The sequence below is a fragment of the Medicago sativa genome, chromosome 3 (genome assembly GCF_051527215.1).
Source record: "Medicago sativa cultivar Bolivia chromosome 3, Bolivia_mono, whole genome shotgun sequence".
Taxonomy (NCBI): Eukaryota; Viridiplantae; Streptophyta; class Magnoliopsida; order Fabales; family Fabaceae; genus Medicago; species Medicago sativa.
Window position 1 is genome coordinate 47581846 of NC_140751.1, and position 15122 is coordinate 47596967.

The 15122-nt window shown below is 35.3% G+C and overlaps 2 protein-coding genes across 3 annotated transcripts; both read left to right on the forward strand.

Moving 5' to 3' along the window:
* The first annotated feature begins 8297 nt into the window (after positions 1 to 8297).
* Positions 8298 to 12021, forward strand: LOC146937823 (DNA replication licensing factor MCM5-like). Of its 2 annotated transcripts, none has more exons than XM_085751933.1 (6): positions 8298 to 8617; positions 8721 to 8864; positions 9339 to 9518; positions 9623 to 9938; positions 10098 to 10331; positions 10433 to 12021. In XM_085751933.1, the coding sequence occupies exons 1-4, from the start codon at positions 8336 to 8338 to the stop codon at positions 9737 to 9739; spliced, it is 723 nt and encodes a 240-aa protein (XP_085608059.1). In that variant the 5' UTR covers positions 8298 to 8335; the 3' UTR covers positions 9740 to 9938; positions 10098 to 10331; positions 10433 to 12021. The 2 variants fall into 2 exon arrangements, with proteins under 2 accessions (XP_085608059.1, XP_085608060.1); XM_085751934.1 differs by having other exon boundaries at positions 10104 to 10331.
* On the forward strand, positions 9802 to 10716 carry LOC146937824 (beta-1,3-galactosyltransferase GALT1-like). Its single transcript, XM_085749532.1, has 4 exons — positions 9802 to 9807; positions 10098 to 10331; positions 10433 to 10612; positions 10684 to 10716. The coding sequence occupies exons 1-4, from the start codon at positions 9802 to 9804 to the stop codon at positions 10714 to 10716; spliced, it is 453 nt and encodes a 150-aa protein (XP_085605658.1).
* Positions 12022 to 15122: the final 3101 nt, after the last annotated feature.

Below are 15122 nucleotides of genomic sequence, written 5' to 3' on the forward strand. Positions count from 1 at the left end.
GAAAGCTCCTGAGAATGAAAAGTGGTTGGAGTTAACCACAGAAGAAACTAGAATTATCAGAGACTTTCCTTCAATCTTTGAGGAAAGCAATCCTGAGATCTTAGCAAAATCAGTTGCTAAGTATGTCTTGGAGGGAGTTACAAGCACTCAGGAGGAAGCTGTGCCTGCTAAAGTGAAGAAGGTTAAGAGTGCTACTGCATCAGAAGCAACTACTGATAAGGGCAAGCAACAGAAGGTTGCTAAGAGAAAGAGAGGGAAAGCTGAAACCATTTTTCATAAAGAAAGGTTGGAGGAAGCTCTTGAAGAAATAGAAGAAGAAGAGGCTGAGCCTAAGCTGAAAAGGAAGAAGGCTCCTGTTGACAAGAAAAGCTCCATGGTTGAAATGACTCCAGCCATGAAGAGAATGGCTAAGGAATTTTCTGATGACTATTTAGCAAATAGGCAAGAAGTGAAAGCCATAAAAGAACTTGAAAAAGAACAGGAAGGAGAAAGGACTCTAATAGAGGATGAAGCTGTTGCTGAAAATGTAGAGCAAGTTCAGAATCTTGGAACTTCAGAAGCAGTAGATAACTCTGCAATGTTATCTAAGGTATCTCAAGTTTCTCACACATCTTGTACCACATCCTCTATTCCTTCTGAAGACACATCTCTTTTAGATCACCTAGAAAGTCATTATCTAGGTGAACTACCCTAATCTGGCTTTACCACAACCTCAGAGAAAGCCTCTGAGACAACTCCAGAAGCAGCTGCTTCTGATAAAGTTGTTTCAGAAGACCCCCCACAACAAAAACCTTCACCAGATAAAGCCTTTTCACCCCCTCAATCTTCACCCCCTACAACTTCATCACCCCCGACCGTTCCTGAACCATCTGTTCCTGATCAAGTCTCTCTTCAAAAGACAGTTCCTGAACATACTGTTCCTGAACAACCAGTTACTAAACCCACTCCTGAACCTGAACCTGAAACTGCCGCTCCTGAACACATTGTTCCTGAGCTAACCTCTGCTTCCATATCTTCTTCACCAGTTAAAGTCATCAAGATCATCCACCATACTGGTGTATGTGATATGGACACAGACTCTGAGGATGATCAATATGATCATGCCTCTGATATGGTAGTTGACCCCACTCCTGACCAACCATCAACCAGCCAATCATCAACTACAAATGACCAATCATCATCAAACCTACCAATTGTTCCCCTAGCCCCTCCAAAACCCTCTAAACAACCTTCACCTCCCACCATTTACCTGGATTCTCAAGTACTAAAAGATGTGTGGGAAGATATTGCTTCTGAAGTTCTCAGACTGATAGCAGGTAGAAATGACTTGGGTCATACAATAAGCTATCAGAAGCAATGGAGAAGGATCAAGGAAAGGGTCATCAACCTGATTTCAGCTCTGCATGATTCCTGCATTGAGGCTCAAGAGCAAGCCAAGCAGAAGCTGGAAGAGTGGTTGAATGGAATTGAAGAGAATGCTGGAGATGTAGAAATTCTTGGTACTTGGGTGAAGAATCCACTCAGTATCAGAGGCAGAGAACCTGATGAATTCCTGCCTAAGGAGCTGCATTTGATCATTCCTTCTGAGATTCTGGAAAAGATTGATGCACCTAACCTGGCTCTAGCTCAGGAGAACAAGGTGCTCAAAGAAGAAAATGAAAGGCTGGAAACAGTGCTACTAGAGCAGAAGCTGAAGATATCAAAGTTGGAAGCTGACATGCAAGAAGCCAAGATCAGAGAAGACAACTACAGAAAAGATATGGACAAGAAGTATGCTGATGTTCAAGAGCTTCTGAAGAAGATTTTAGAGAAATAAGCCAAACCCATAGTTGCACACTTTTAGCTTATTTTTCTGTCTTTTTAGGCTTTTGATATTCTTTGTTCATTTCTGCTTCTGATTTAGTTCTTTTTGCTTCTGATATTATAAGCTTCTGAATTCTTCCTGCTTCTGAAAATCTTTAACTGTTTATACCTTGTATGTCATTATTTGCTTTGATAATAATGCTTGCTATGACTGTTTATTTAATCTTTGAAGATGGTTAAAATGCTTTTAATTTATTTAAATTATGATCTGAACCTTTAATCTTACGTTTTTCTCATCTCTTCTTTTTGTTTATGTCTTTTTGCTAATGACAAAAGGGGGAGTATATGTGATAGTATTTAAAGGCTCTGAGCCCCATTAATTAATGTTTGAAAATTTTGAAAATTTCTATCCTTTTTTATCGGTGTATCAAAAAGGGGGAGTATCAAATTTCAAATAACAATTAATTGAACCATTCTTCTTATCTATAAGTCAATTCTTTCAATTTTTTAGCTCTGATATTATTGTGCGAAAAATGAATTTAATTAACCTGGATAGAACTTAGGGGGAGCTTACAAACCTCACCTTAAAGACTATCAGACTCAGGGGGAGTTAGAGCTTACAAACCTCAGACTCTGAGCTTACAAACCTCAGAAACCCCAAAGTCAACTCGTTAATTAGATTAACAACAGTTGACCAATTTTAAATAATATTGTTTGTCATCATCAAAAAGGGGGAGATTGTTGGAACAAAATGTGTTTAACAATGAACCTTAAAGAGTTTTGATGATAACAAGGTATTAAAAATTGTAAATTGGACTAGCTAATATTTGTTCAAGTGTATAGGACCACAGTTAAAAAAGTTACATCATTGATTGGTTCTGAATGAGCAAATAAAGAGCAAAAGAAAATGAAGCTTAGATGATTCTGAAGGCAATACGCTCCTGAAAGTAAAAGCGCTCCTGAAGTCAAGCTGCTCCTGAAGAAATAGTGCTCCTGAAGAAGTAGTGCTCCTGAAGAATAGTGCTTCTGAAGACAAGAGGTCCAGAAGCCACATCATCAGAAGCTGCACCATCAGAAGCTGCAGAAGCTGCACCATCAGAAGCTGCAGAAGCTGCACCATCAGAAGCTGCAGAAGCTGCATCATCAGAAGCTGCCTCATCAGAAGTCATTTCACCAGAAGCTGAAGATCAACTGGATCTGCAGAACATTCAAAGATTGAAGAATCTACATTGCAAAAGCTGTCTATTGGTTTCGAAAACACAGCAGAAAATCAGTGGAACATTGCAACGGTCATTTCAAAGGTGTTTGAAGGCATGTGCTTGCAATTTGGACGAAAGCGTTGACATTGTACTTTGTACGAATTGTACAACCACGTTCTCCACTACTTTGTTTTGTGTCCACGCTACAAGACAAGAAAACAACTCCAGAATACGGTCTCGCCTGCATATATGTTCCTTTGGATAAGGAATGGATTTCAAATTGGTTCTTCATAGGACAACAACCAAATCAGGCAAAAGATCATTGGTGAAAGATCAAGCTTCAACAACGACTCTTTGGTGTGCTGGCAATTTCACAACGTCTCTTTCACACCTCTATATAAAGGAGTAAAGACCTAGAGTTTTGGTAATGCAAGAACGCTGAACGAAAGACTCACAACATTTTTACAAGTGCCAAACCTGTACTGAAATTGTTCTGCATTCACTTAGAATTTCTGTTTCTCAAAGTCATATCTTAGAAATTCTTAAGTCCATTGAGTCTGTATCTGATTTGTATTGTGAGCACCTCTGATTGTATATCAAGTGTTCAACCTTAAACAATTTACTGTGTAATTTTGTTTAGTTAGGAAGTCTCTTGCAGTAGTGCTTGAGCAGGAAGTCTCTTGATTGTGTTCTTGAGCAAAGGAAGTCTCTAGCTTGTGTGCTTGAGCAAAGGAAGTCTCTTGCTTGTGTGCTTGAGCAATTGTAATCAGATATTACTCTTAGTGAAATCTCCTTGGAAGTGCAAGGGGGACTGGACTACTTTCGGATTGTGGAAGGAACCAGTATAATTGCTTTGTGTCGTTCTTCTTCTCTCTCTCTGTTTTTTTCCGCTGCATTTAGATTCTGATCATCACTTCAGAAGCTGTCTCACTTAGCTTCTGATCAGTGTGTTCAGTTTTTAGGAGAAACGAAGAATTTTTCAAAACACAATTCAACCCCCCTTCTTGTGTTTTTCTCACCTTCACATGTCACTAACATTAGAGAAGGTATAGAATAATGGATAATTAGTGTAGTAAGAGTTGTTAATCAAGTGAACTTCTTGAAGTATGCATAGTTCAAGAAATTTGGATATTACATTATTCTGTTATTCTATAGGTATTATCTATAAGAAGTGTGTGTTTTGTTTTCCCAAAACTAAGGATCTATGCTGACATGTGTAACACCCTATTTCTAATAAGCGGTAAAACGTGCGAATACATCAGACATATTCTAGAAATAGATGTTACGTCTTCAAATAAACCTCAAAACATACATGCATAAATATCATGTTACATAACATTGCAGCGGAACATACATATAATTCTTAAACATCTTCAATTCTCAACATAATACAAATGTATTCTCCAAATCTCAAGTAATAAATGACATCTCAACTCCAAAATACATAGTCCAAAATAAAAACATCATGCAAGAACTATCCTAGATCAGAGCCCTAATCTAGACACTTGCATATAAAGAGGAACTCCACTCCTCGACATCATCAAGCAAACAAACTAAGCATCCTGCACTTCATCTACCCGTCCATACAGAAAGGTAGGTAGTAAACCACTGTGGGTTAGCATTACATCATCATAATTCAAAAAGGTTTAATGTGAATGTTGAAGTTGAAAGATACATTCAAATATGATGAATATTAAATTATGCATATACTCTCAAGCATTCACAACACATTCATATTATCATTTCCACCATACAAGTTCATATCAACAAGTGCATCATACATGTATCACAACTTCACCTTGTCAATTAATAATTGACAATTCAATCCACAATTACAATTAGCAAAACAACCACCCAACACATCTCAATGAAATTCAATTTACCAACAGTTTATGCAATGGTTCTAGACTCATCTAGATGCATGTGGTACCAAAACACCTCAAGGTCGTCACCGTCGATGCAACAAAAACATCGTAATCACCTCAATTGGATATAAAATCCACCACCATCAGTCATGTATGCATGAACATATGACTCAACTACAATGCATATGTTCACACAAACAATAATCACCTCACCATCACCAACACTTATATATATGCAATCAACAACAATTAACCACCACTTAGCATGTATACAATAATCAACACATCCATAATTCAATTCAATATGTAATTGTCACATAATTACATCACCATTCATCTTCATATATGTTACTTCAACTATCCATAAAGGATTCACAAGACAATCAACTCATAAAGTCATTTTCTACCAAGTTCGTCTCCAAAAAGTCACAACTCAAAATATTAGAGGTTATGAACCAAAACCAATTCTACAAGCTCAATTGCCTATGCCATGTATTCCCACCAGTCACTAATGTGTGCAGTCGAGGTTACATAAGCATTTCATCGGCCAAATACGATGTATTCACTAAAAACTCAAAGTTCGTCTCAACTATCATTTTTCAAAGAATTTTCCAATTTCTAAGTAAAACAAATAGGTTCAATACGTCACAGTTTAACCACCTTAGTTGCACTCATCAAAATAGGTTCCAAGGATTAAAAACATTCCACGAGGATTGGGTCAACTTAGAACTAGTTATGCGGGATTTTTCGACAAAGCTTTTCAAGAGTATTTTCCCCATAACTTGAAAACCAAAAATCATATTCAAGTCAAACCAACTCCCTTAGAAAGATAAAAAATATTACCTACAATGTTCATGTTTGTACCAAAAACCAGTTCACGACTGAACCGAGGAAAAAAAATAAAAGAATGCGAAACAGAGGGTTCTGCCCTGTGCAGCTCGCAACTGCGAGTAGGTCTGCTCGCCATTGCAAGTGCTCACAATTGCGAGTAAACTTTACTCGCCACTGCGAGTTGTGATAGTTCAGTCTCAGGAAAAAGAACCATTTTCACCCCAGAACCCCAATTTTGACTTCCCAAAGCTCAAATTTGATCCCAAAGTTTGTTTTAACATTTCTAAACATGAAAAGACACTCAATTCCATATAAATTTGCCCCAAAACATTCTCTTGACAAAAATCAGCATTTGACCCATTTTTCATCAAAACTTCGAAAACAACACAAAGTCATAGCAAACTCCACAATTATGATTACCCAAGGTTTTAATCATCAACAACAACATCTTTCAACAACAGCAGCAACTAACTATCATGAATTCATCAACAATTCATCACAACAACACCTCATATCATCATTTTTGGACAAAAATGCAAAACACACATATAACCACAACTTAAGCATGAAATTTCATCATCAACAACTCAATTAATATTCAATTTACATATTCAAACATTGCATCAAAACATAAGCACGAATTTACAATCAATTAGGTTCAATTCATCAATTTCACAAATGGGTAAAAAGAAAAAGTTATGAAATTATGAGTGAAGCCTAACCCTTTTACCTCTATCACAAAGAATCTCTAACCCAAGCTTCAATTTAGCTCCTAGATGATGAATCTCCCTCTTGCCTCCAACCCTTGTTCTTGCTCTTCTCTCTAGCCTCTAACTCTTCTCTTCTAAAATGAAATGAAATGTGAAATGTTTGTAAAACCTAATTTTCACCAACAACTAGAGTTTATATATTTGTTCTATTCAATTGGGCTTATCTCACAACCCTTATTGGGCCTAACCCATTTCTATTCTAACATCCAAAATGTTACTACTCACTTAATGGTAAAATATGACACTAAGGTCACTTAACGGTAATTAAAATAATTACTACACCCTATAGTAACTTGGTAAAATAACACTCTTACTAAGCACTAAAAATAACCTCCAGTAAAAATTTACAAAATTACCCCTGCTCTCAAAATGACCAAAATGCCCCTAAGCTTAAAATGACTAAAATACCCGTCTAACACCGAATTCTACAACTCCCAGCCAAAAATGCACACAGAGGCAAATAATCATATAAGAGCACATATAACACACATAAATAAATAATAAAACTAGCGAAAATCGGGCTGTTACAACATGCACTATTTGATAAGCAAAATTGTTTAAATATATATGTGTCTATACTTTCTGAGTTAGGTGATAATTTGATCATGAATTTGTAGTACGAGGCATTGAACTTGAAAGCTAACTTTGTAGTATAAGTTTTATTTAATAGCAACTGCTAAGTTGTATAGCATTGACAATTTTTTATTCTTATGCCCTTAGAACAAGTATACCTCTATAAAACATGTGTACCTCTTGAGACATTGAGGCTTCAATTTTGTTATTGAGAGTATTCATAATTTTAGGACATGTACTTCTTCCAAAAAATTTAATAATTTGAAAAGTAATCTCCTTTTATGATTCTTCTGATCCTAATATTTGGTTTATTGATGGAAAAGAGTTGAAATAATGCTTCTTAAATTTTCAAACTATTATATGTGATATGTTATCTTTTGTATAAACTTTCAGAGATGAGGAGGTTTTTGGTTGATAGAACAAGTATTGAGAATGTGAATATTGTGAAACCGGAAGATGAATTAGAAAAAATGACGAACCTCTTTTTCTCGATATATGACTATTTATATATTATGTCACATATGAATTTGCGATAAATTTTTTGCTCATACTCTATAAAATTCCTGGCTCCTCCATTGTTTTGAGGTGGTTTTTATTCAATTGTTTCATTCATTTAAATTATTTTATTATTTTGGGTTTTAGAGACAAAGATGTAAGCATGATGGCAATGAAAGTTAAGCAAACGATTTTGTGGTCTTTACCAAATACGCCAACCACTACAAGAATTCCTTAATATACTAGCCAATTCAAAATTGCATTACTGGGGGATTCAGACCCTCAGTAATTACTGGCGGAATAAACCTCCAATAACATCAAAAAAACCCTCAGTAAAGTTACTGACGGAAAAAACCCTCAATAATTCCATGACTTACATTACTGACGGATAAATCCGTCAATAAAGAACCATCGAATTATTACTGGCGGAAATATTCCGCCAATAATGTAAACAACATGACTTTGTTTTACTGAGGGATATATATCCGTCAGTAATTTTATAACGGATTAAATAGTCCGCCAATAATGCAAAGTATCCGCTAGTAATGTAAGTCATTTAATATTCCGTTAGTAACGAATAAAATCCGCCAGTAATTAAAGCATAGAATCCGCCAGTAGTCCCCCTTATCCGCCAGTAATGATAGGATGCAAATCCGCCGGTAGTCCCCCAAATCCGCCAGTATTGACATAACACTTATTAAAAAAACCAAAAATCGCTCAGTTCTCTGTTCTCTCCCCTCTCTCCCCTCTGAAGCATCGTGTTTCTCTGTTCTCTAATCCCAAATCAGAGATCTAAAAAATGTCAGGTTGGGACGAAGGAGGCGTATACTACAGCGACCAAGCACGCTCATGGGACGACGGCCGTGGCGGTGAAACCGATGCCACCATCTCCAACCACACCATCCTCCAAAAATTCAAAGAATTCATCCGTAACTTCGAGACCGGTAACAATGTCTTCCCTTACAGAGAAAGCCTTCTCCACAATCCCAAATATCTTCTCGTCGATATGGAAGATCTTGACTCTTTTGACCCTGATCTTCCTTCTAAACTCCGATCTGCCCCTGCCGATATTCTTCCTCTGGTAATTCATTTTAAACTCTGATTTTCTTCGGTTGATGACTTCGTTGATGTTGATTTTTTTGTGTTGATTTGTTTTTTGTTTGTTTGTTTGTTTGTTTGTGTAGTTTGAAAATGCGGCGGCGCAGGTTTTGGTGAGTTTGAAGACGAAGGTTGCTGGAGATACTGGTGATATGGAATATGCTGCTCCTGGTGATGTTCAGATTCTTCTTACTTCTAAAGAGGATTCTGTTTCCATGAGATCACTTGGGGTGAGTTGATTTTAACTAATTTTGTGTTTAATTGTTCATTTTGGTTTAAAATTGTGTTTTGGAAGATGTTTAGGGAATTAGGGTTCCAATTGAGATATTTGATATCTGTAGCACTGACACTTTTAATCGAAGGTGTGTCTGGTGTGTGACATTGACACATGTGATTAAGTTCAATTAGGTCATTTTCACAAATTATTATTGGTGTCAGTTTTGTGTCTTGTGTCCATGTGTGTGCTTCAAAGTATTTTATAGTTTCTACAAAGCTAGTTGATTCTTATTGAAATTCAAGTGCTTAGGGTTTCAATTGAGACATTTGCTTGTTGTCATGAAACCAGTTGATTATGTTGAATCTCGACTGCTTAGGAATTGAGATTTTTGCTAGTTGCAACAGGACAAGTTGATTCTTATTTAATTTTGAGCATTTGGTATATTTGAGGTTACATCAAGTTGATTACCTTTTTATCATTTTCGTAGGCTCAATACATTTCGAAGCTTGTTAAAATTGCTGGGATAACAATTGCTGCGTCGAGGACTAAGGCAAAAGCAACATATGTGACCTTGATATGCAAGAATTGTAAGAAGGGGAAGCAAGTTCCGTGTCGGCCAGGACTTGGGGGAGCAGTTGTTCCACGTTCATGTGATCATGTTCCTCAGGTTTAGTTTGTGCTGTCTTTTGCTTATTTTGCAGTGGATACTTCCTGTTCTATTTTTTGCGTTTTTGAGGATGTCTCTTACATGATAAACGGTTTTTTTTGTAGCCTGGAGAAGAACCTTGTCCAATTGATCCGTGGCTTATTGTTCCCGACAAGAGCAAGTATGTTGATCAACAAACCTTGAAGTTGCAAGAAAATCCGGAGGTAGTAATATACTTTTGATATGATAAAAGGTTTAAAGACAATTTGAATGACTTATCATATGACAATTTTACCGTGTTCCCATGAGTGTGCTCAGTTCTCTGTTCTCTCCCCTCTCTCCCCTCTCACAAACAAATCGCTCAGTTCGCCGCCGCTGAAGCTTCTCCTCAGTTCGCCGCCTCTGATTCTTTCTCTCAGTTCACAATCTCCTTAAGCCATGGTAAGCCAACCGATTCTCTAATTTCTCATTCATTCTCCAATTTCTTATTTTAGGGTTTTGAATTGGGATTTTTTTAGGGTTTTAGAATTTTTTTATGGTTTTAGAATTCGGGGGGATTGAGAATAATTTTTGTTTTAATGTTTTGACTAACTTCGCTAGATTCAGACTTTGGAGCCATGGCTTGTCAGTGCGATCAAAATTTCTGGGGACCTAAAACTAGAATCTATTCTTGCAAGTGGTCTGCCTACATCAGAGGATTCAGAGCATGTTGTTGATCTGGAATTATTGAAAGCAAGTCCTCTATCTGCACAGATCTGGAATTATAGAAGAACCTGGATGCAGTACAATGCTGTTAGATCAAGTACAACGGCTGTGCGCTTCTTTGTTGGTTTGGTAGGTGTTACTTGTGTTTGTCTCACACGATTCTTAATATTAGTAGAATTGACTTGGCAGGAAAATCTTTCCTCTTCTCATTGGCAATATCTTTTGAACAGACACAGGTTGTTTCAGCGAAGTTTGTCATGAAGACAGATGATGATGCATTTGTTCGTGTAGATATAGTGCTAGCCTCTTTGAAGAGGATCAATGTGTCTCATGGGTTACTATATGGACTCATCAATTCAGATTCCCAGCCTCATCGAAATCCTGATAGCCAATGGTACATCAGCCAAGAGGTAATGATATCTTCTCTTTCTAGATTAATCCTTCTTACATTTTATTTACTTTATTAGTTTCTGACTCTCAGTTTATGGAATATGGTATATGCAATGTTTATTGATTGGACCTACTTTTAAATAGATCTCGGATGAATGTATTGGTCTTTGTACAAATATTCTCTATTCATACAAACTAAAGAGCTTATAATGAATGTAAATTCCCATGGATGAATTGAAACATGGTTATTCAGTCATGGTCCATGGGTTGGTGCATTTTCTTCAATTATCATATGCTTAGTATCGGAAAACTTAATTTAGAAATAAATTTATGTACATTGAAATGTTGATGAATGTTTCATGTCTCAAATATAATTATGAATTTTACACATTTAATTGATTTTGATTCCACTCTCAAGAAAACTTAATTTAGAAATAAATTTATGTACATTGAAATGTTGATGAATGTTTCGTGTCTCAAATATAATTATGAATCTTACACATTTAAACAAAGTTGAAGCAATATTGTTGACTCCACTTTGTCCAGCACTGCATAGCAAATTAGCAATAAATTACTAGGTTGAGTTGAATATGTCAAAAGCAAGCTGAAATAGTTTGATTAACAGCCACAAGATAATACTCAAAATAGTTTGATTAATAGTTTGAATATGTCAGAAGCAAACTGAAATAGTTTGAATATGTCTTGTACAAGATTTGAAACCTGTTAAGTTCATATCTTATAAAATTTTAAACACAAAAGTTAATTTCAATAGTATAGATTTGAAACCTGTTAAGTTCATATCTTCTGATTAATATGTGTTCATGTTAGAATTAACTGTAACCCCTTCCGAATACTCTTACTCATTGTCTATTGTATAGATGAACAAATATGAACTCATATGATATTATGAAATTACTTTCTGAACCATGATTGTGTACTGGTATGGACCACAAAGGCGTATAAAGATGAACAAATATGAACTCTCGTTACAGATCAATATTTCTTTAAACTATATAATGAATGAATTTTTCATTATTTTATTTTTCTACTCGTTAAATTTATCTATTAATGTAGTCTTTATTCTTATGAGATTATCATATCATGTTATATGCATTTGTTGAAGCTTTTCAAAGGTAGCAGGATAATTATATGGATACTTTAATAATTATATGGATGAGGCTTCGCAAGAAAATCCCCAAAACACGGGAAGAGGAGGAAATAGGAGCGAAGATCACCGAGAAGGAGATCAAGATCAAATTTGTCCGAATATTATGATAATTAGTTTTTTTTTCTTAGTTTTCTAGATTGTAGGAATATTATTAAAATATTTATGATTTTGTATGAAAATTATTTATGTATTGTACAAATATTATAATGATACGTGGTTTAATTAATTTGTCGTATTAAATAAAAAAAATTATTTCTTTAATTTATTTGTGTTTATTTAATTTTATTTCTTTAATTAAAATCAAAAAGTGGGGGAAGGGATAAAAAAAAAAAAGGTGAAGTACATTACTGGCGGACATTTCCGTCAGTAATGCAAATTCGATTAACATTACTGGGGGGATAAATCCGCCAGTAATATTATGACAAATCTGAATCTACATTACTAGCGGATTATTCCGTCAGTAATTACTGGCGGAAATAATCCGCCAGTAATTACTGACGGAATAATCCGCCAGTAATGCTTTGTCAAAACTAACTCCCCATTACTGAGGGAAAATTCCGCCAGTAACATTTCTGACGCTCATATTACTGAGGGACTCGAATCCGCCAGTAATGCGTATTACTGAGGGAATTTTTGCATTACTGGGGGATTATTTCCACCAGTAATAAGGAAAATTCTTGTAGTGAACCTTCTCGACTTTTTTTTTAACTTACTTAAACTATTTTATTATTTTAATGACATATTTTGATCTTATTTTGTGGTCCATTCCCAATCCTACTTCGTTTGTTCCACTAATGCCATCAATTTCATTTTTTAAGGAATACACATCAATCTTATAAATGCATCTGTCTTTCAAACTGTTCTCGACGATATTCAAATTAGCCATTACATTTGTGCCACTAGTGCCACATGTTCTATTTAAGGATGTTCTTTTTACAAGCCTATTTAAGGATGTTTGAGATGCGGTTGATCAATTTTAAGACAAAAAAAACCGTTCAATCCAAAGATATAATGACATGCGCGCGATTCGGTTTTGATGACTCGTTTACTAAACATGAATTTGAGCCCGATGAATTTGAGCCCGAAGATATAAAGAAACTATTTTTATTTCAAGAAAAATTGTTTACTAAACATGAATTTGAGCCCGATGATTTTGCGCATATGTTCCTATACATAAATCAATCTTTACGCTCAGACTCTCACAACACCAAAACCATTTTATCTCCCTTTCTTTCAGGGTTACATTCTCTTATTGAGAAAAGGGTGAGAAAAATGGCCAAATCCCTAACATTGTTTTTACTCTTTCTTCAACTAACTTATTTTACTGCATTTGCCGAAGAGGAATTTGATATTGGCGGTGGCTGGGGCGGTGGCATGGGCGGCTTTCGTATGCCTTTTATCAAGCCTGCCCCTAAAGGTCTTAGGCTTCCTCGTAATGAGCCTGGTATCAAAGATAATCCCCCTTCTGGTAATGTTAACCATCCTGTCCCTTCTAAGCCAAGACCATACCCTGTTGAGAATAATCCGCCTAGCTCTCACTACGGTTATGCATAATATTAATATGATGTGGATGTCCATTTTTCTAAAGCTTTCCATGTTCCTTAACTCCTATGAGTGAATGCCTATATTCATTGTTATTGGCACTTAGTCTTATGGTTTTTCATGTACTTGTAACTTACCACATTTGTGTCCTATAAATAGGACTTATATTTCTATGTAAAGAACACACTTGTGAGAAGAATAATACACAAAGTTTTCATCTTTTCCATCTTTGATCTTGTCTTTTTAGTTTATTTCATAAAACGTTATCAACATGATGTTTTAGCCATGAGTAATTTTTATTTTTGCTGAATTATGTTAATAGTCTCCTTGGCTTGCACATGAGAATGTATTTTCTGCCAAATTGAAGGTTATGCTTGGATCAATGATTCTTCTTTGATTTCATAGGTGTCTTTAATTTCTTTTATAAGTTATATGAGGGATACCATAGAAAACCATGCAGAAATGTACCTTATTTAAATTTAAATTAGCAACTTGAAACTCTAGATTTCATCCACGTGATTTTATTGTCAGCACCAACAAGTTCTGTTATTTATGTATAATCTAATACTTAAGTTGATTGACTCTCTGAACCAATTTTTCCCCTATTCACATTTCATTTTATTATAGATCACATACTTCATTTAATGAATGAATCTAAAATGCAAAGTTATCCCTCACATTTTTAAACATTCATTTAGTTTTACCACATACATTATTAGTTGACATAATATTTAGGATGAAAACAATTGGAACCAATGATGTGTGAATTATGATTACATATTATCCAAAATTATAAAAAAGAGTGTTGTTGTTATAGAGTTACCAAAAAAGGATTGATACACATATTTACATCAGATGAAATCAAGCAAAGAAGTAGCATCGGTGGGTGAAGATAATCTAGTCTAGGATTAGAGTTAAGGTGATATGTTCAAAGTGCGGATCATGAACACCAAATCTTTATTTGGGAACGAATTGAACGTGCATATTTTTAGGTGGCTTCTCTAGATAAAAAATTAGCTTATCACCTACCTCTAACATATGTTCTCAGAAAAAGTTGAACCATTGGCCGCCTAAGTATTTTTCGTAACTTGCTCTCTTTGCCGTTATCAAGCGACACATATACCTTTTTTGAGCTTGTTTGTCGATGAGTGTGATTGTTTTCTGTGTTTCTATTAGAAATGTCCTTGATATCTCATTTGGGAAGTGTTGGGTAGAAAATAAATTGCAGATAAATAAGAACCTTGCTGCATATGCAGTTGGCGAAATCCATCTCTTTAACAATAGAACCCGTGTAGGATCTCAAATCTAGCCATTGACTACAAAATGAAAGCAAAGAACTCAAGGTAAATAGATGGTAAATGATAAAGCTACGGAGTATTTTTCTCATAGTGTTACATCAACTATATTCCCATTGCATAAGGAAAGACATCTTTCAGGTCATTATCAAACTTATACAAAATCCTATCATCTCACGCTGACAAATTAGAAAATAATACCTTTTATCTTTCAACACAATGTTCGTACACGGTTTCTTTCCAGTCCCAATTGGCGTTGTCTTGACAATTTCATGAAGAAGCCCGGTGATTTCTTAAAAAAAATTACATCTATAAGAACATTATAATCGGAGAAAACACAAAAATAAATTAAAGCACATAATTATAGCATATAAAACGTTAGTTTTGAATTTTCCATCTTGAATTTCCTTAAATGACTTAAAGCGAAATTCATGAGTAAGAACGTTATTTAACTTGTCATACTTCTGCACCTTTGTACCAGAACTAAAAACAACCTTAAAGGGATTAAATGCAATGTCATTATCA

Excerpts from the sequence above, each read along its gene's own strand:
- LOC146937823 (XM_085751933.1), top strand. The coding sequence starts at position 8,336 with ATGTCAGGTTGGGACGAAGGAGGCGTATACTACAGCGACCAAGCACGC. Across the intron at positions 8,865-9,338 it reads TTTCCATGAGATCACTTGGG|GCTCAATACATTTCGAAGCT; the intron begins GTGAGTTGATTT and ends TCATTTTCGTAG. Across the intron at positions 9,519-9,622 it reads CATGTGATCATGTTCCTCAG|CCTGGAGAAGAACCTTGTCC; the intron begins GTTTAGTTTGTG and ends TTTTTTTTGTAG.
- LOC146937824 (XM_085749532.1), top strand. Across the intron at positions 10,332-10,432 it reads TGCGCTTCTTTGTTGGTTTG|ACACAGGTTGTTTCAGCGAA; the intron begins GTAGGTGTTACT and ends TCTTTTGAACAG. Across the intron at positions 10,613-10,683 it reads AATGGTACATCAGCCAAGAG|TTTATGGAATATGGTATATG; the intron begins GTAATGATATCT and ends TCTGACTCTCAG.